This window comes from Phyllobates terribilis, unplaced genomic scaffold, assembly GCF_046119375.1.
Source record: "Phyllobates terribilis strain yellow unplaced genomic scaffold, ASM4611937v1 Scaffold_3__8_contigs__length_932513732, whole genome shotgun sequence".
NCBI classification, from domain to species: Eukaryota; Metazoa; Chordata; class Amphibia; order Anura; family Dendrobatidae; genus Phyllobates; species Phyllobates terribilis.
In genome coordinates, this window is record NW_027362763.1 from 858950286 (window position 1) to 858971085 (window position 20800).

A 20800-nucleotide genomic window follows, 5' to 3' on the forward strand; every position below is an offset into this window, starting at 1 on the left:
GGATGAGGAGAAGATGGAGAAAAAAATTTCTCCATCATCTCCATAGTGTCAGTGCACAGAAATCAGACTGCACTCAGATGTCATTCGAGTGCAGTCCAATGTTTCCCATGCACCCGTAGACTTGTATGGCGAGTGCAAATTTGAATATTGGACCAAAATCGGGATTGTAGCAAATTTTTTCCTTGGACAGTGTCTGTCCTAGGTAAAAAATCAGACATGTGCACATTGTCTGACATTGGTCCGAGTGTAATCCGATGTTCTGACGGATGGCACTGGGGCAGCAAATACACTCGTCAGCACAAGCCCTAAAGGGAATCTGTCTGCAGGATTTCACACCTATTTATATGTCCATGTAGCTCTTTCAAAGACAAGTCCAGCAGTAACTTTACATACAGGTGCATCTCGCTAAATTAGAATATCATCAAAAAGTTAATTTATTTCAGTTCTTCAATACAAAAAGTGAATCTCATATTATATATAGAGTCATTACAAACAGAGTGATCTATTTCAAGTGTTTAGTTCTGTTAATGTTGATGATTATGGCTTACAGCCAATGAAAATAAATAAATTAACTTTTTGATGATGTTCTAATTTAGTGAGATGCACCTGTAGTCAGTTTGTCCATCCATTACTGAGAAATGAGCATTTGAATTTATATACAAATGAAGCTGAAGAACTATTTGTAACCTCAGTCACTCCAGCTCTATCCACCTCCTCCCCACAACTTTTAATAGGGCTTGCATGTCCCAAGAGAACCCTGGCCTTCACCTGTTAAACCCTAGATAAGGATCTGGGCTCATGCAGGGCCACCTTTGTAGTGTCTACTGAGTAGTTGATCACCAATCGAACGAGCGGGCAGAGAGAAGGGTCATCAAACTGAATCATATCCAGAAGGTCAAAGATTTGGACAAAATAAGAAATCAGAGATGTGGTCAGGAGGATGCTGAGATCAGCAACGGGAATCAAACAGGGTGAATCAGATCAGAGTTACAGGAGTATAAGAATAAGTATCATTTATGCTGGCAGCTAGAGACAGACTTCTAGGGGTTTACATAGGGAAGAGTCCGGCCAATGGCTCCCAGCAAAAATCTAATTACATCTGATAGCTAGCTCTCTGCAGCAAAACACAGGTGAACTGCCAGCCATCCTAAAGTTTAACTAAAACATGTTGCCGTCTCCTAACTGCATCCGCGCCACCTAGCAGCAAAGGCAGAAGCAGGAGTGTGTTCATACAAGGATGTGACACTTACAATCAGGTCTGCTGACTGTCATGATTTCATTTTTTTTTTAACAAGTGTTGTCAATTTGAAAAAGAAATCCCGATGTCCTAGACGGCCCTCTAGATGCTTTAATCCAAATTGTATGATGTCTTGGTTGTTCTACATGAGAACGAATTTGTCACTTGGATCAAGTGTCACGATACAAGATCTCTTTTAACAAATACATCATTTATTAGTTGAATAATGCAGTCTTCTGTTTCTTTACATATGTTCTTGGTTTGGTTACAGTAAATACATGCAGTAAATAGGACTACTAAATGCTGTATGAATTATTCTTAAAAAATGACTATGATTTGACCTTGTTTTAGGAAATTACATAAGTAAGCAATGAACAAGTTTCTGTTAATGATTCCAACATATGAACATTGATTTTGCTGGTGTTTCATCTGACATTGTTTTCTCAGCAGATCATGAGGCCAAAGAACCAGTTGAGGACACTGAGCCTAGCACACTACTCTTTGAAACTGTAGGTAGAGCATTCATTGATTTCTTTTATTATGCGCTCCTGTACACTGCTATATACTGGTAAAAACATCCAAAGATGTCTACCGCACAGTACCTGCATATTATCTGCAGCTTGGGCTTGTTCACACATTGAGTTTTTGATGTATTTTTCTGTGTGTAGCATGTTATGGTAACAGGAAACTGAATGAGATTTCGATAATCTTAATCACGTGATGCATTTTTACTTGTGTTTTTCAATCTATGTTGCAATCTATAAAAACACAATATGTCAATACTTTCAGTATTTTTACTGCAGTTTTCCCTCATTAGGTATAAGTCTTTTTGCAGAATTTTAAAAGCAGAAACTCTTAAGTTTTTTGAGTTTTGCATTTTTGAGGAGGATTCGGAGAGTTTCTGCTCAGAAAACCCCTAAAAAATTCATAGCCATTGAGATCAAAATGGGTTTGCAGTAAAAAAAAAAAAGTACCAAACGAACACAGCAAAAACTGCTTTAAAAATATCATAATTTTTCACTTGCTATTGTAGTAGACCCCCAGAATATTTTAGATTAGTATTCTCTTTTACAATTAGAAATCCTTTATTGGAGGTGATACTTGGTAGGGTTGTTGGTGATGGAAATGACAGCAGCCTACGTTCTGTCAGTGTATTGAAGCCACAGATGTAGAATGCACTGATCAGAGTGGTCCCTGAGTGTTATATTTTTTAAACATCTATTTTCTAATCTTCATAACATAATCAATAAAGTGGCTCCATATTAAAGCTGGCCATATGTTCCAAATGGCTTTTTATGTCTCTGCCATAAATGGTTGACATTTTTTTCTCAATCATGACATGGAGCCCCCACGTGGTCTGGTTATAGACCAGCTCCCAACCGTCCCGTTTTCGGGACGTTTGTTCTCCCTGCTTCTATACTTACCTCTCTCTCCGTAGCTCCTCCCCCTCAGGGCCGATCATCTCTTCTTAGTGCATAAATTAAATTATATATACACTTCCTCTCGCTCCTGTTATCAGTCTTACCCAGGATTTGGGGATTCGAACTCGCAATCACAGTTGTCACAACATACTTCCCACTGCTCACAGGCAGTGAGCTCTAACCACTGAGCTACAGCAGCCCATAATAATAATGATGATAATAGTAGATTTTGGTTATCTTGACTCTACATTGCAATGAATCTAGAAGCAGAGTATACATCTCCATATAAATACATTGTATATAACAATGTATTTTTATGGTGACTGAGGTGAAGAAAAATATTTATCTTGCTCCTATAAGGCTATAAGCTCATGCTCCGTAATGGCCGTGTTTTGGACACAGCTTACCTGCGCTGCGTAAACTCGCCAGCGGCGCAAATTTACAAACTGCAGCATGTCAATTTCTGTTGCAGTGATGCTGATCTCCACTATGAAATTTCCACAATAAAATGTTATTAGATGCGGTAACTCCATGTCAGGACGACACCGGCAGGATCACACAATATCTCACCGCTGCCACCAATTTGTCAGGAATTCCACCCACACACAGTCAGGAACGACACCGGGGAGATCGCGCAAAATCTCACCGTGCCGTCACGCTGTCCGTATTTCGTCCGGAATCGCGAGCACGCGATCCAGACTACTCTCTACGTAGGTATCGGTAAGCGACCAGTGAGCGTATGGCTCAACACCCTGGGTTCCACAGCCTGGAATCCGTGTTTAACGCCCTCCGTACGGTCACTATCAGCTTCGCGATAGCCCAATTATTAATACTCTCTGCCACCACTGGCTGAGTTTAAAATATAATACAGGCCTGGCCGGACGCCTGCGTTTTGGTAGCGTATATGGCTTCGGGGAAGGGAACGATTACAGAACAAAAGAAACAGAACTATTAAATTTTATATTTAATCCAAAAGGGAGGCAATGTTTAGGAAAAATATATAGATAAGGATGTTACAAAGGGGACATTAAAATACATACGCAGTTACATAAAATAAACAGGGTAAAAAAAGAAGATAGCTTACACTATACGATCGCGGAGACGATGCAATATAGGTGGAGGAGGGGCTCTCCAGATTATGCTGTTATTGAACAGGACCCGTTGCTTATAATTCTTATTCCCCCCTGGCAATGAGTGCTCCTGTCTTCTCCATAGATTCTCTTATACCTAAGGGGAGATCTGGCCACACGCCCCTTATGGTGACATCATGTGGGCCGGTCTCCAGCCTGTACAGTTTTATTAAAAACGCTAACTTCTGCGATAACTCATCACTCGTTGATCACAGAAGTGTGCTAACTACATCATTTTTTCCCTTATGATTTTATCTTTATTTAGATATCACACATCCCATAGCTGCAGTCTGCTATTCTGTTGTTTTTGCGCTGCAGCTCCCTGATTTTGGTTACAGCCCTGGAAAACTACCTATACATTCCTGGGCTGATTTGGTCACTACACATATGGGTCCTGTTACTGTCGGACCTATGGAACTCGCAAGATTTCATATTTCATATCGGAGTCAGTGCGTCTAGAAATTTTCCTTTGAGGCTTGGGAAGCAGCTTCAACAGTTACACGCAAATTAGTGCAAGCCTGCGTTTTAATTACCTCCTTTCAGAGATAAGATGCTTGCTTCCTAACGAAGTTATAACACTCCTTGGCTGGCCTTGTTTGCATAAACTATTTCCCAGGCGTGTGCTAATTGGGGCTTTTGTGCTGAGCAGAAGGGGAATAAGGGCGGGGGGTGAACATCTATGTCAGGCAGATATGGACAAACATTTCCCTGATATTAATATTTTATAATATTCCTGACACTCCACATGGTTCAGTGAACACATATGGATTTACCTGCGTGATTATAACCCAGCGTTTTGGACGCAGTGAGAATATGCTGCATCCAAAGCGCTTCTTTTCCTGATCGTGGTAATGTAGCCTAAAAGTTTTTTTAGTGTCTACTCACAAACCTTCACACATTACAGATAGATGGGAGTTTTAGTGTGCTGAGCCACAAGCTCTAGTGGGGTTACAAGTAGAATTCCATGTACTTGATCTATACTGCAGAATCTGACTAGGCTGATAGGAATACACTGCTGTGTACAATGTATGTATTTTTATTCTACAGGAAGAATCAGGGTATGTGCCCACAATGCGTACCAGCCTGGGGGCCCGACTCTCCGGAATAGCCACCGGCGGGTTTCGCTCAATATGCAATTGAGCGGCGCCATTGGTTTCTTTTTTTTTCACCTGTGGACTTTCCTCATAGAGGTTAGGTCTATGGGGAAAGTCCACATGCAGACCCGCAAGAGAAATTGACATGCTGCGGATCTGAAAAGACGCGCCGCATGTCAGTTTCCACGGGGGAGCTGCAGGTGCACAGAGACACATTGTGGACATGGGATTTCTACAAATTCCGTCCACTATGCTGTAACAGCTGGCTGCTGCGGGATTGAAGCTGCATAAACACACAGCAGCTCTGGATCGTGTGCACATACCCTAAGAGATTTTTTCATTTTATAAAATTACTAAAAAAATAATAATGAAAAACACTTGATAATGAAAAAAAATGTTATTTTTAATGCGTTTGTTTTTAAATAATGAACATCACAAATCAGCAAATAACATGGACATATTTAGTGTCCCTGTAATCGTAACGACCCGCAGAACACAGCGATCAGATTATTTACAGGGATTGGTAAATGACGTAAACAAAAATGGTGTGATTTATATTTTTCTCTATTAAACCCATAAAAATGTAATAAAACTGTAACGCTGAGGCCGTGTTCACACGTAGCGTAAATGCTGCGTTTTTTCTGCTGCTTTTTTTCTGCAGGTGTCCGCACCAGACGACACAGTAACAATCTTCTCTGATTATGGCGTCTTTCCTGCGTTTCTTTTAAGCGTTTTCCTCTTTGTTTGATGTGATTTTGGGGAAGATATGAAGCAGAGTTTTTAAAGCTTTTTAGCAGTACAGAAAAGCTTTGATTCTTATTGTGGAGTTTGGTGCGGATCCTGCAGAAAACAAAAAACACAGTATTTCTGCACTGTGTGAACACGGCCTTACAGACACAAAAAAGCAAGATGTCGTATAGTGACGCTATATAAAGATGAGAAAGTTCTGGCGGCTCCGACTGTGAATGAGGGAACAAAAAATAATCCACAGGGACGCTGGACGGTTAGAGATTCGCGGCCTCCTGTCCAGTCGCCAGGTACCACTGATCTGGATGCTGGACCAGAGACCCAGGAATCCATCCGCTCATCTCTAGTCTCAACTATCCCGGATAAAACGGACCGTCCTGGATTTGGGTCTACGCCCTGCAGTTTATGGAGTCTGCTGAATGCCCCTCATTACCAGCGCCCCTCTGACAACTCCTCCTGGTGGGGGAGAAAGAAATAGTAAATTGGTGTGGATTGGGGTGTGGCCAGGGGTGTCCATCTTTCTGTTCTTCAAAAGTTGGGAGGTATGCAAGATATAGAATTTGTGGGTGCCATAATATTTTTGTGTTGTCTTTTTTTAACAGACAGACAAGTATCCAGTTCAAGATACAGCACTTCCGAAAGGTAAGAATTCCATCACTACACCCATCCTCACCCAGGCCTGGGGTTTGAGATGGTCCATTGGGGTTGAAGAACTTTAAGTTACATCTCTTTATTTGTTGTTTTCATAAAGAATTATAGAACTAAATGTTGAGCCACTTTTTTGATAATCGTACCATCAGGAAATGCTTAGACATAGTATTAGTTTCATGTATAATATGGATGGATATTTGGAAGCTTTGGGAACTTGTAGATCTAGAAAAATCATAATATAGTGTGATCCACAAAGACAATGGGGCGATTCATCAAAGATTTTTTGCCAGATTTCTGGCAAAAAAAAGCTTTGAAAAGTCACATTATTTTTACACAAACGTGTGGCTATGCAAAATATGCGACTTTTGGTATTTTCACACCTTTGTCAATAGGCTCAGCAATTTCATGACGAGTGGCGGAGTTCGCTATGCCACAAATCTTACTCCAGCAGGAACTGGAGTAAATTTGTAGGGAGGTGTACACCATAATGTACCTTGCCTGATTCATTAGGAGGCATGTGCCTCTTAAAAAATCAGGAGCATCTGCTCCAACACAGTCCCTCTTCAAGACCGACGAGAGAGTCTTGATGAACCGAGTCCAATAATTTGAATACAGACCAATATTAATAAAAAATGATGTAATTTTTGACATCTTTACTGTAATGAATTCCACTTCACCAATCCATATTTGTTGTATCTTAGTGATAGATTTAGCACAATTTATGTCAACCCAACTTTTCAAGCATATTTAGTACACATCCTAATGTTGGAACAGAGTGGAAGATGAATGTGTCAAATATCACATGTTAAAGTTGAGTAATGCGCAAATTACGAAATGTATACATGTTTAAATTTAAGGTTGTGACTTTGTTTATTTGTTAGATGCCTTTTTAAATCTGATGTAAAGAAGAAGCTTTCCAGAACACACAGCTTTGCATATGTAGAGGCTGACATTTTTGCCAATTCTTCTTTGCACATCAGCTCTAGCTCAGTGAGATTGAATGGAAAGCGTGCGTGAACAGCAATTTTCAAGTCTTGTCACAGATTCCAAATGGGATTGACTGAGCCACTATCCCTTCTGAAGAAAAACATCCACAATGCATGATGCTGCCACCGCCATGTTTGACAGCGGGGATGGTGTTTTCAGGGTGATGTGCAGTGTTAGTTTTCCGCATTGCATTTAGCCCCAAAAGTTCTACTTTGGTCTCATCTGACCAGAGCACCTTCTTCCGCATACTAGCTGTGTCCCTTACTGTACATGGCTTTTTGCAAACTGGAAACAGAACTTCTTATGGCTTGCTTTCAAAATTAGCTTTCTCCTTGCCACTCTTCAATGAAGGCCAGATTAGTGGCGTATACGACTAATAGTTGTCCTGTGGACAGATTCGCCCACCGAGTTGTGGATCTCTGCAGCTCCTCCAGAGTGACCATGGGCCAATTGGTTGCTTCTCTCATTAGTGCTCTCCTTACTTGGGATGTCAGTTTTGGTAAACAACCATGTTTTGGTAGGTTTGCATTTGTGCCAATCTCTTCCATTTTTAAATGATGGATTGAACAATGCTCTGTGAGATGTTAAGCGCTTGGCTAATTTTTTTTATAACCTAGCCCTTCTTTACTCTTCTCCACAACTTTATCCCTGATGTGTCTTGTGTGCGCCTTGGTTTTTATGATGCTGTTTGATCCCTAGTGTTCTCAAACAAGCCTATGTGACTTCTGGAGGAAATTGGTCACTTAAGATTATATTTAGGGGTATCAGAGTACAGGGGACTGAATACAAATGCATGTCACAATTTTCATATTTATATTTTTAAAATATTTAAAAAAGTATCATTTTTCTTTACATTTCACAAATGCTTGCTAATTTGTTTTGGTATATCACATAAAATCCCAATATAATACATTTAAGTTTTTGGGTGTAATGTGAAAAAAATGAGGAAAAGTTCACGGGATATAAATACTCTTTGAAGGCTCTGTAAAATATATGTACAATGCTCAGCATAAATGAGTGCACCCCTTTTGAAAAGTAAGATTTTAATTAGTATCTCACTTAACACAACAACAATTTCCAAAACTTTGACAAGACTGAGTTTCTTAGAACATTTTTAAATCCATATCATAAAAGTATAAAGTAAAGTTAAAGGGAACTTGTCATGTCCTGTGTAGTATCTAAACTGCCCCCATTGAGTTGTTAGTGATGCAATGTGCATCATTAACACGCTTTTTTCATTAAAATCGGCGCTAATATCATGTGCACATTGCATCACTAACAATTCAATGCGGGCAATTTAGATATTACACAGGACATGACAGGTTCCCTTTAATAATATAACTTTAATTACAAAATCTTCTGTTTTTCTCAAATGAATTGATGCAAAATGAATACACCCCACATCAAAAATAACTAGATCTAGTATTTTGTATGACCTTCATTATTTTTAAGGACAGCACAAAGGTTTTCAGGCATGGAATAAACAAGTTAACAACATATTGCAACATCTATCTTTTTCCATTCTTCAAGAACGACCTCTTTTAGAGCCTGGATGCTGGATGAAGAGTGATGATCACCTTGCCTCTTCAGAATTCCCCATAGGCGTTCGATTGGGTTCTGATCAGGAAACATGCTTGGCCACTGAACCACTTTCACCGGTTTTCTTCAGAAATGCTATAGAGACCTTAGTTGTGTGTTTTGGATCATTGTCATGTTGGAAAAGTGCATGTATACCATAGGGCACAGAGAGATCATAGAGTCTTCTCTTTAAATATAGAGAAGTACATCTGTGAATTCATAATCCCAACAATGAAATGCAGCACCACATAAGTATAATTTGGAATTCTCACCTTTGCGGCTCCATATAGTTTTGAACCCATCAGTTCTAAAAACATTTATCTTGGTCTCGTCACTCCAAAGTATAGAGTCCCAGTAGTCTTCTTATTTTTCAGCATCGGCCCAGGCAGACTGTAGTCAAGCTTTTTTTCTACATGGGCATTTTGAGAGTCTTCCTCCATGATCGACACCCATGCATGCCATTCCTCTTCAGTGTACGCCATATTGTATCATGGGAAACACTCACCCAGGTTTGGCTTTCCATTTTTTGTAGCTAATTGCAGTGAATTTGCATGTCCATTTTCTTCAGCCCTTCTCATCAGAAGAGCCTCCTGTTTAGGCCACAGCCCCACTATCAGTATTCGGTTAGTATTTTTTCTCAGGAGTGGGAACCAAAACCAGGTGAGGAACAATCAGAAAAAAGGTATAATAGAAACAAGTGCACCTCTTCTGCATTTATCACCCACTCGTGGTTTTAGCTCCCACTCCTGAGAAATACTGACCAAATACTGATAGTGGTACCGTGGCCTTAGATGTTATCTTCCGTTATCAGCCTGGATTTCTCTGTGAGATGGTTGTAGTTCCATCTTTCATACATTTTTAGTGTTCTCATTTTTGCAACATGAACTTGAATGAATTTGTTGAGAAAATTACTTTCTTCGGTGTGCAAAATAACAAATCTTTTCTGCAATCAATAACCCAGAATTGTGGAGTATTTTGTAGCATTGTATCCCATAGAAAATGTTGATTCTGAAAGAAAACTAAAGATTTTCTGACAACTCTGTTGGGGAGTACTCATATATGCTGAGTACTGTGTGTGTATATTTGTTGTGGTAAAGCAGCTTGCTCGGCTGTACACGGAGGTAGACACTGAACACTGTCTCTTTAATTTTCGGGTTGGTTTATTAAAACTTCATAAACCAACCTAGAGTTCATAAAGTAAATACAGCCCATTTGGCATAATGGCAAAACAAAATACAAAGATGCAGCACAGTCCGTATATCGGCCGGGGTCCGGCCACTCAGGGTTAACCACACACGGTTCAGCACAATACATGCAAGCTCCTCTCTGGAGCAAGTCTCTCCTGATACTAAACCACACCTGAGTCACAAGGCTGGCTATTTAAAGCCCAGACCACCCCCTGGGGTGGAGATATGGTGAATAGCCTCCCGCCCGCACTGTGGCCATTCACCTATAAAACATGCCCTTTTAAAAATGGCTGGTTAACCCTCTCTGCACCTACTATGCAGAATAAAACTTCCATGTTTCACATCAATGAAGCTAATAGCCTCAGTGAAACATATCTCCCCTCCAGTATTCTGCCAGTAACTTTGTCACATACCCCCCCCCTGCCCAAAGTCGGGGTTTTTGGCACCTTCACTTGCTAAACAGGGAAGTCTGGACAGGGCATCTGCATTAGTATGTAGTTTCCCAGGCCTGTGATCCACATGAAAATTAAAGTCCTGGAGCTTGAGAAACCACCTAGTCACCAGGGCATTTTTCCCCTTCCTTTCCCTCATTCATCTCAGGGGCGCATGATCTGACACTAACCTGAAGTTACGGCCTAAATGGTAATACCTCAGGGTGTCAACTGCCCACTTGATGGCCGAGCACTCTTTTTCTACAATGGCGTAGTTTTTCTAATTTTTCTCACAGGAAGAGAGTTTTCTGCTTAGATACAGAATAGGATGTTCCTCCCCGTTCACTTCTTGGGATAACACGGCTCCCAACTCGACCTTTGAGGTGTCTGTCTGGACCACAAACTCTTTATTGAAGTTCGGAGCAATCAAGACCGGCTGCTTACACAGGGCAAACTTCAACTCCTGGAACACTCCATCCGCTGTGGGAGTGTGGCCCTTATCAGAGTCACCAAAATCCCATTGTCCAAGAGTCCTGTGACCAGTACTCCATTTATGGTCACGAGACATGACTGTGGCCCCTCACTGGGCTGATAGTCCATACTGCAGGTTGCGTAGGCATAGTAAGGACACCGGCGTCCCAGGCTACAGTCTATCTGCTCTGTGGGCAGCGGGTGGCTACATGGCCTGGGCCGTGACATCTCCAGCTTATAATATCACCTGCAGGGACCTTTACCTCCCTCACCACTTTGGACCTTGGATTCCTTACCTATTTTTGGGCCTCCGCCCCTGGTGAGTTCCCCAATATGGAGTAGGCTGCTTTCCCAAGGAACCCTTGGCGCCCTGATACCTCTCGACCAGACCAACCAGTTCATCAGCGTTCCGGGGATCACCCTGGGCAACCTAACTCTGTACTGGCCTTGGCAGGGAATGCACAAACCGGTTCATAACCACTCGCTCTACCATCTGCGCAGGGGTATAGGACTCCGGCTGCAGCCATTTCTGTACCAGGTGCAACAATTCAAACATCTGGGAGCGAGGGGGTTTGTCACGGTAATACGCCCAGCAGTGCGCCCTGACAGTCATCGTCACCCCCAAGCGCACTAGAGTTTCAGTTTTTAGTTTTCCATATTCCTTGGAATCTTGCAAGTCCAAGTCATTGTAAGCCTTCTGGGGCTCCCCCGTCAAGTATGGCGCCAGCACCTCTGCCCATTGCTCTTGTAGAAGCTTTTCTCTCTCGGCGACCCTCTCAAATACCGTCAGAAAGGCTTCTGCATCGTCACCCGGGGTCATTTTCTGCAGAGCTCCCCTTACCACCTTCCAGTTGGAGCTGTCGCCATGCCACGAATCGCCTCAGTGAGCAAATCGAACTGCTGCTGCTGTTGACGGCGCTGGTCCTGTTGCAGTTGCTGCTGGTGTTATGATCTGCAACATGTACTAAGGAAAGATAGGGAAAGCTGTCCCTACAATAAGACTAAGCTGAATCCCTACGATGTAGCGGGCTGCCTTTTCCTAGTGAACAGACCCGCCTTAGTCCTCGGCTAGTCTGAACGAAGACCTATAGAATTAAGGGAGGGGTCCCTAAAAGAACTAAGGACTGGGACAAAAATGGGACACCTCCTAAACAGAGAAGTTGTTGCAGAACACAAAAAGACAAACTGACAAAAATGTACTAGAGGTCCCAGAGGACCAAGCGAACTAACAGAGAAAGGCACGAAGCACCAGGCTAGAGAAACAGTCAAACACTGAAGTCCAGCACAGCCAGAAGGGCGGAGCTGGAATATAAAGGCAGGTGGTCACGTGACCGCAAAACACAAGATATAAAAAACAAACAGGAGGGTTCTAACAGTACCCCCTCTTTTATGAGGATCCTCCGGATCCTCCAGGCCCAGGCCTATCCGGAAACCTACTGTGGAAAGCTTTAACAAGCCTAGGAGCAGAGACATCATCCGTCCTTACCCAGGAGTTGTCTTTGGGACCGAAACTCTTCCAGGAGACAAGATACTGTAATCTCCCTCTATGCCATCTAGAATTCAAGATACGAGAAATTTCATATTCGCCGTCTTCCACCACAGGAGGAACTGTGACAGTGGCGTCCCTATCAGATACGTCAGCCTTTTTCAACAAGGAAACATGAAACACAGGATTAATCTTCCAGGAAGTAGGGACATCCAACCTAACAGCAGACGGGTTAACAACCTGAAGTACTTTAAATGGACCCACAAACTTAGGACCCCGTTTTTTAGAGGGAATCCTCAACCGCAGGTTCTTCGAGGACAACCAAACCATGTCACCCACAGTAAACAAAACCTCTTTACGTTTCCTGTCAAAATACTTCTTGGACTTCTTGTTAGCCTCTTGAAGGTTGAAACGTACATTAGTCCAAACTCTCTCCAAATTACCAGAAAAATTCTCCTCCTCAGGCACCGCCGACCCCAATTTGGAGAACGAACCAAAATACGGATGTCTACCAGTACAACAAAAAAAAGGAGAACACCCAGCAGAGGAGGATGTATGATTGCTAAGAGCAAATTCTGCGAGAGTCAGAAACTCAGACCACACCTCTTGATTGTCCACCACAAAACAACGCAAAAACTGTTCAACATCCTGGTTCTTTCTTTCAGTCTGTCTATTAGACTCAGGATGATAACCAGACGAAAATGACAAATGGACTCCCAACCTGTCACAAAAAGCACGCCAAAAGCGAGCCACAAACTGGGGTCCTCTATCAGAAACAATATCCGTGGGAACACCATGGAGCTTGACAATCTCCTTAACAAACGCCTTAGCGAGTGTCTTGGCGCAGGGCAACTTAATGAATGGAACCAAATGACACATCTTACTAAAACGGTCCACGACCACCCAGATGACAGTAAAACCCTCGGACACAGGAAGATCAGTAATAAAATCCATAGTGAGATGCGTCCAAGGTGCACTAGGAACCTCCAGAGGGCAAAGCAACCCCGCAGCAGGAGTATGTGAAGCCTTTGACCTAGCACACACAGTACACTGACGCACCCACGTGATGACTTCCTTCTGCCATCCAGGCCACCAAAAACCAAGACTGATAAGTCTCTTAGTCTCCAAAATTCCTGGATGACCTGCCAACCGAGACTCATGACACTCCACAAACAAATCTCTCCTAAAGGCTCTAGGCACGAACAACCTCCCATGGGGCGTGTTAGATGGAGCATCATCTTGAGCTTTCAGAATCCCATTCTCCAAAACATCCAAAGAGTCCAAAGCTGCCACCACAACTTCTTTCTGTAAAATGCTCTCCTCCTCCTCGGCACCGACCGTAGGAGAGAAGCTGCGAGATAAAGCATCGGCTTTAACATTCTTAGTACCAGGATATACTGTATATATATATATATATATATATATATATATATATACAGTTATATGAAAAAGTTTGGGCACCCCTATTAATCTTAAGCTTAATGTTTTATAAAAATTGGTGTTTTTGCAACAGCTATTTCAGTTTGATATATGTAATAACTGTTGGACACAGTAATGTTTCTGCCTTGAAATGAGGTTTATTGTACTAACAGAAAATGTGCAATCTGCATTCAAACAAAATTTTACAGGTGCATAAGTATAGGCACCCTTATCATTTTCTTGTTTTAAATACTCCTACCTACTTTTTACTGACTTACTAAAGCACTTTTTTTGGTTTTGTAACCTCATTGAGCTTTGAACTTCATAGCCAGGTGTATGCAATCATGAGAAAAGCTACTTAAAGTGGCCACTTGCAAGTTGTTCTCCTGTTTGAATCTCCTCTGAAGAGTGGCATCATGGGCTCCTCAAAACAACTGTCAAATGATCTGAAAACAAAGATTGTGGGAACATAGTAAGGAAATGGAAGAACACCGGGACAGTTCTTGTTAAGGCCAGAAGTGGCAGGCCAAGAAAAAACATCATAAAGGCAGAGAAGAAGAATGGTGAGATCAGTCAAGGACAATCCTCAGACCACCTCCAGAGAGCTGCAGCATCAAGCTGCAGCATCAACTTGCTGCAGATGGTGTCACTGTGCATCGGTCAACTATACAACGCACTTTGCACAAGGAGAAGCTGTATGGGAGAGTGATGCGAAAGAAGCCGTTTCTGCAAGCATGCCACAAACAGAGTCGGCTGAGGTATGCAAAAGCACATTTGTCGAAGCCAATTTCTTTTTGGAAGAAGGTCCTGTGGACTGATGAAACCAAGATTGAGTTGTTTGGTCATACAAAAAGGCGTTATGCATGGCGGCAAAAAAACACAGCATTCCAAGAAAAACACTTGCTACCCACAGTAAAATTTGGTGGAGGTTCCATCATGCTTTGGGGCTGTGTGGCCAATGCCGGAACCGGGAATCTTGTTAAAGTTGAGGGACGCATGGATTCCACTCAGTATCAGCAGATTCTTGACAATAATGTTCAAGAATCAGTGACAAAGTTGAAGTTGCGCAGGGGATGGATCTTTCAGCAAGACAATGATCCAAAACACCGCTCCAAATCTACTCAGGCATTCATGCAGAGGAACAATTACAATGTTCTGGAATGGCCATCCCAGTCCCCAGACCTGAATATCATTGAACATCTGTGGGATCATTTGAAGAAGGCTGTCCATGCTCGGCGACCATCAAACTTAACTGAACTGGAATTGTTTTGTAAAGAGGAATGGTCAAAAATACCTTCATCCAGGATCCAGGAAATCATTAAAAGCTACAGGAAGCGACTAGAGGCTGTTATTTTTGCAAAAGGAGGATCTACTAAATATTAATGTCACTTTTCTGGTGAGGTGCCCATACTTATGCACCTGTCAAATTTTGTTTGAATACAGATTGCACATTTTCTGTTAGTACAATAAACCTCATTTCAAGGCAGAAACATTACTGTGTCCAACAGTTATTGCATATATCAAACTGAAATAGCTGTTGCAAAAACACCAATTTTTATAAAACATTAAGCTTAAGATTAACCCCTTAACAACATCTGATGTACTAATACGCGTCTGTGCCCTGGGACTTAAGAGCCAGACCCGTATTAGTACGTCATCGCGCGCGCACACAGGCTGTGCGGGCGCGATCGCCGCCGGGTGTCAGCTGATAGTACCGGGTGTCAGCTGTGACAATGTGCAGGGAGCGGTCCTGCACCGCTCCCAGCACATTAACCCCTGCGATGCTGCGATCGAAGTCGATCGCAGCATTGCGGGGGCAAGGGGAGGTGATCGCCGATACTCACCTCCTCTTCCGGCTTCCAGCGCAGTCTGCAAAGGCTTCCCGGGTGTTGCCATGACGACCCGATGTCGTCATGACAACATCCGGGTCACCAGACAGCAGGAAGATTGTTTGGACATGCGCAGTGCATCTCCAAACAATCTTCACACTGTGCACCGCTGACAGCCTGCATGGCATAGCCCCATTCCTATGCCATGCAGGCGATCAGAGAAAAAAAAGTGAAAGTCCCATAGTGGGACAAAGTAATAAAGTATATAAACTGTCTGAAAGTGGAAAAAAAAAAAAATTGCAAAAATATATAAAAAAAATAAAAAAAATAATCCACCAAAAATAAAAATATAATGTACCCATCAATAAATATTATTATAAAAACAAACAAAAAACAAAACAATAAAAGTACACATATTTGGTATCGCCGCGTCCGGAACAACCTGACCTATAAAACTGTCCCACTAGTTAACCCCTTCAGTGAACACGGTAAAAAAAAAAAAGCAAAAAACAATGCTTTATCACCATACCGCCAAACAAAAAGTGGAATAACACGTGATCAAAAAGACGCATATAAATAAAAATGGTACCGCTGAAAACGTCATCTCGTCCCGCAAAAAACAAGCCACCATACAGCTCCATCAGCCGAAAAATAAAAAAGTTATAGCTCTCAGAATAAAGCGATGCTAAAAAATATTTTTTTCTATAAAATAGCTTTTATTGTGTATAAGCGCCAAAACATAGAAAAATGATACAAATGTGGTACCGCTGTAAACGTACTGACCCGAAGAATAAAGCTACCTCATCAATTTTACCACACGCGGAACAGAATAAAAAAAAAAAAAAAATTCCTGAATTGTTGGTTTTTGTTTATTCTGCCTCCCAAAAATCGGAATAGAAAGCGATCAAAAAATGTCACGTGCCTGAAAATGGCACCAATAACAACGTCAAGTCATCCCGCAAAAAACGAGCCATCACATGACTGTCTGCCAAAATCTGGAAAAACTATAGCTCTCAAAATATGGCGATGCAAAAACTAGATTTTACAAAAAATGCGTCTTTTAGTGTGTGACAGCTGTCAGTCATAAAAACCCCATATGATTCTGGCATTGCTGTAATCACACCGACCTGAAGAATAAAGTCGTCTAATCACTTATACCGCACAAGGAACGGCGTCAAAAATAAACTCTTGGGTTAGGATTGGGCTAGGGTTAGGGTTGTGCTGGGGCTAGGGTTGTGCTGGGGCTAGGGTTGTGCTAGGGTTGTGCTATGGTTAGGGTTGTGCTAGGGTTAGGGCTGGGGTTGGGATTTTTTTCAAAAGTAAGAAAAAAAGATGACAATATGGCGACTAGTGTTGAGCCCAAGTGCTCGCTACTTGAGTTTGCATCGGGTGCTCTGGTATGCATTGAGTATCGTGGGTATTTGAGTGACATGCTCGAGTCTCTGCCCCATATGCTTCGCGGCCAAAAAAACTTTACGGGGATTGCCTGCCATGCACGAGCGATCCCCGCATGTTTTTTTTTGGGTGTCTAATAACCGTGAAACATGCGGAGCAGGGACTCGAGCATGTCACTCGAGCACACGCTGTACATGGTGCATACCTGAGTACCCGATGCAAACTCAAGTAGCGAGCACTTGCGCTCAAGAATAATGACAACTTATTCAATATGATGACCTAATGTAAACAAATTCTGTGCCGTACCTCTGGGTTCAAAATGTTCACTATACACCTTTAATAAAATCATTGAGGGGTATAGTTTCCAAAATGGGGACACTTGTGGGGGAGCTCCACTGTTTAGGCACATCACGGGCTCTCCAAACGCGACATGGTGTCCGCTAACGAATTGAATGGAAAATCGGCTCAAATTGTTAGCGGACGCCATGTTGCGTTTGGAGAGCCCCTGTGTGCCCAAACATTGGAGCTCCCCCACAAGTGACCCCATTTTGGAAACTAGACCCCCCAAGGCACCTATCTAGATGCATAGTGAGCACTTGGAACCCCCAGGTGCTTCACAAATTGATTCGTAAAAATGAAAAAGTGAAAAAAAAAACACTTTTTCATTTTTATGAATCAATTTGTGAAGCACCTGGGGTTCCAAGTGCTCACTATGAATCTAGATAGGTGCCTTGGGGGGTCTAGTTTCCAAAATGGGGTCACTTGTGGGGGAGCTCCAATGTTTGGGCACACAGCGACTCTCCAAATGCAACATGATATCCGCTAACAAATTGTCGGCTCAAATTGTTAGCGGACACCATGTTGCGTTTGGAGAGCCCCTGTGTGCCCAAACTTTGGAGCTCCCCCACAATTGACCCCATTTTGGAAACTAGACCCCCCAAGGCACCTATCTAGATGCATAGTGAGCACTTGGAACCCCCAGGTGCTTCACAAATTGATTCGTAAAAATGAAAAAGTGAAAAAAAAAACACATTTTCATTTTTATGAATCAATTTGTGAAGCACCTGGGGTTCCAAGTGCTCACTATGAATCTAGATAGGTGCCTTGGGGGGGGTCTAGTTTCCAAAATGGGGTCACTTGTGGGGGAGCTCCAATGTTTGGGCACACAGGGACTCTCCAAATGCAACATGATATCCGCTAACAAATTGTCGGCTCAAATTGTTAGCGGACACCATGTTGCGTTTGGAGAGCCCCTGTGTGCCCAAACTTTGGAGCTCCCCCACAAGTGACCCCATTTTGGAAACTAGACCCCCCAAGGCACCTATCTAGATTCATAGTGAGCACTTGGAACCCCAGGTGCTTCACAAATTGATTCATAAAAATGAAAAAGTGTTTTTTTTTTCACTTTTTCATTTTTACGAATCAATTTGTGAAGCACCTGGGGGTTCCAAGTGCTCACTATGCATCTAGAAAGGTGCCTTGGGGGGTTTAGTTTCCAAAATGGGGTCACTTGTGGGGGAGCTCCAAAGTTTGGGCACAGAGGGGCTCTCCAAACGCAACGTGGTGTCCGCTAGCAATTTGAGCCGATTTTCCATTCAATTTGTTAGCGGATACCATGTTGCATTTGGAGAGTCCCTGTGTGCCCAAACATTGGAGCTCCCCCACAAGTGACCCCATTTTGGAAACTAGACCCCCCAAGGCACCTATCTAGATGCATAGTGAGCACTTGGAACCCCCAGGTGCTTCACAAATTGATTCGTAAAAATGAAAAAGTGTTTTTTTTTTTCACTTTTTCATTTTTACGAATCAATTTGTGAAGCACCTGGGGGCTCCAAGTGCTCACTATGCATCAAGAAAGGTGCCTTGGGGGGTCTAGTTTCCAAAATGGGGTCACTTGTGGGGGAGCTCCAAAGTTTGGGCACACAGGGGCTCTCCAAACACAACATGGCGTCCGCTAATTATTCAAGCAAATTTTACAATCAAAAAGTCAAATGGCGCTCCTTCCCTTCCGAGCCCTGCCGTGCGCCCAAACAGTGTTTTTTCCCCAAATATTGGGTATCTGTGTGCCCAGGGGAAATTGCACAACAAATTTTGGGGTCCATTTTTTCTTGTTACCCCTGTGAAAATAAAAAAAATTGGGTCTAAAGTAACATTTTTGTGAAAAAAGTTAAATGTTCATTTTTTTCTTCCACATTCAAAAAATTCCTGTGAAGCACCTGAAGGGTTAATAAAGTTATTGAATGTGGTTTTGAGCACCTTGAGGAGTGCAGTTTTTAGAATGGTGTCACTTTTGGGTATTTTCTGTCATAAAGACCTCTCAAAGTGACTTCAAATGTGATGTGGTCCCTAAAAAAATGGTTTTGTAAATTTTGTTGGAAAAATGAGAAATTGCTGGTCAACTTTTAACCCTTATAGCTCCCTAACAAAAAAAAAATTTGGTTCCAAAATTGTGCTGATGTAAAGTAGACATGTGGGAAATGTTATTTATTAACTCTTTTGTGTGACATATCTCTCTGATTTCAGGGCTTAAAAATTCAAATTTTGAAAATTGCAAAATTTTCAAAATTTTCGCCAAATTTCCGTTTTTTTCACAAATAAACGCAAGTGATATCGAAGAAATTTTTCCACAATCATGAAGTACAATATGTCACGAAAAAACAATCTCAGAATCAGGGGGATCCGTTGAAGCGTTCCAGAGTAATTACCTCATAAAGTGACAGTGGTCAGAATTGTAAAAATTGGTCTGGTCATTAACGTGCAAACCACCCTCGGGGCTTAAGGGTGCCCAAACTTTTTCATATAACTGTATATATATATCAATGTTTGCAATACACTATATATGTGTATATATATATATATTTATATATATATATATATATTATTACAAATAAAGTTACACAAATGAATCGAAAGCTATTTTCTCGATGGAAAATTAATTTAGACAATGTGAGATACTCAAAAATATGTGACCTCAAGGTGACATTCTTTCATTGCGTCATAGTAGAACATTGTGGAATGAACTTTCCATGAAATATTATATATTGCCAGAGGTGATGGTGTGTTGACATCATGTTCCGGCCATATTTGTTGCTGAAACCTAAAGTAAAATCTGTCATGAACACCACATAAGGTTATTGTGATCTTATACATTGCCCAAAGTCACTTGGGCAATGCATAAAAGTCTTACACAGAGTATTTTATCTCGATTGGTGGAATAATGTATAGTGTGTTCAAATGTATTGAAATCAACGTTCACAATTTCCCATTAACAAAAAGAACTGAGGACTTGCTTTAGATTTGCAGCGTACTCTGCGCTACTTTTTAACAGGATGAACCAAGTATTAGAGCCATAAAGTGATTGCAAAACTGCACGACCTTTAACCCTTTGCCTCTTTAGCCAATTTTCATTTTTAAGTTTGCATTTTTTTTTCTCCCCTTATTCCAAGAGCCATCATTTTTTTTTCATTTATATAGTCATATGAGGACTTATTTTTTTGTGGGACGGGTTGTAGTTTTTATTATACAATGTACTAAAAAAGCAGAAAAATCCAAGTGGGATGAAATGGTGAAATAAAATGCAATTCCGCCATGGTTTTTGGTGAGTTTTGCTTTTACAGTATCCACTATATAATTAAAATGACTTGGAAACCCAGTTCTGCAGGTCAGTCTCATTGCGGCGATTCCAATCTTGCAAAGATTTTTTTCTAATGTAAGCTATGAAAAAAAATTCAGGATTT

General features: G+C 41.8%; 1 protein-coding gene across 2 annotated transcripts in view; it reads left to right on the plus strand.

The window, feature by feature from the left end:
- EDARADD (EDAR associated via death domain) overlaps nucleotides 1-20800 on the plus strand; it is a 109789-nt gene that overhangs the window by 73000 nt on the left and 15989 nt on the right. Inside the window, exons 2-3 of one of the 2 annotated variants that reach the window (XM_073672562.1) lie at nucleotides 1685-1746; nucleotides 6232-6271. In XM_073672562.1, coding sequence (XP_073528663.1) covers nucleotides 1685-1746; nucleotides 6232-6271 — 102 coding nt within the window. The remainder of the gene's footprint in view (nucleotides 1-1684; nucleotides 1747-6231; nucleotides 6272-20800) is intronic. The other variant, XM_073672563.1, reaches the window with a different exon arrangement.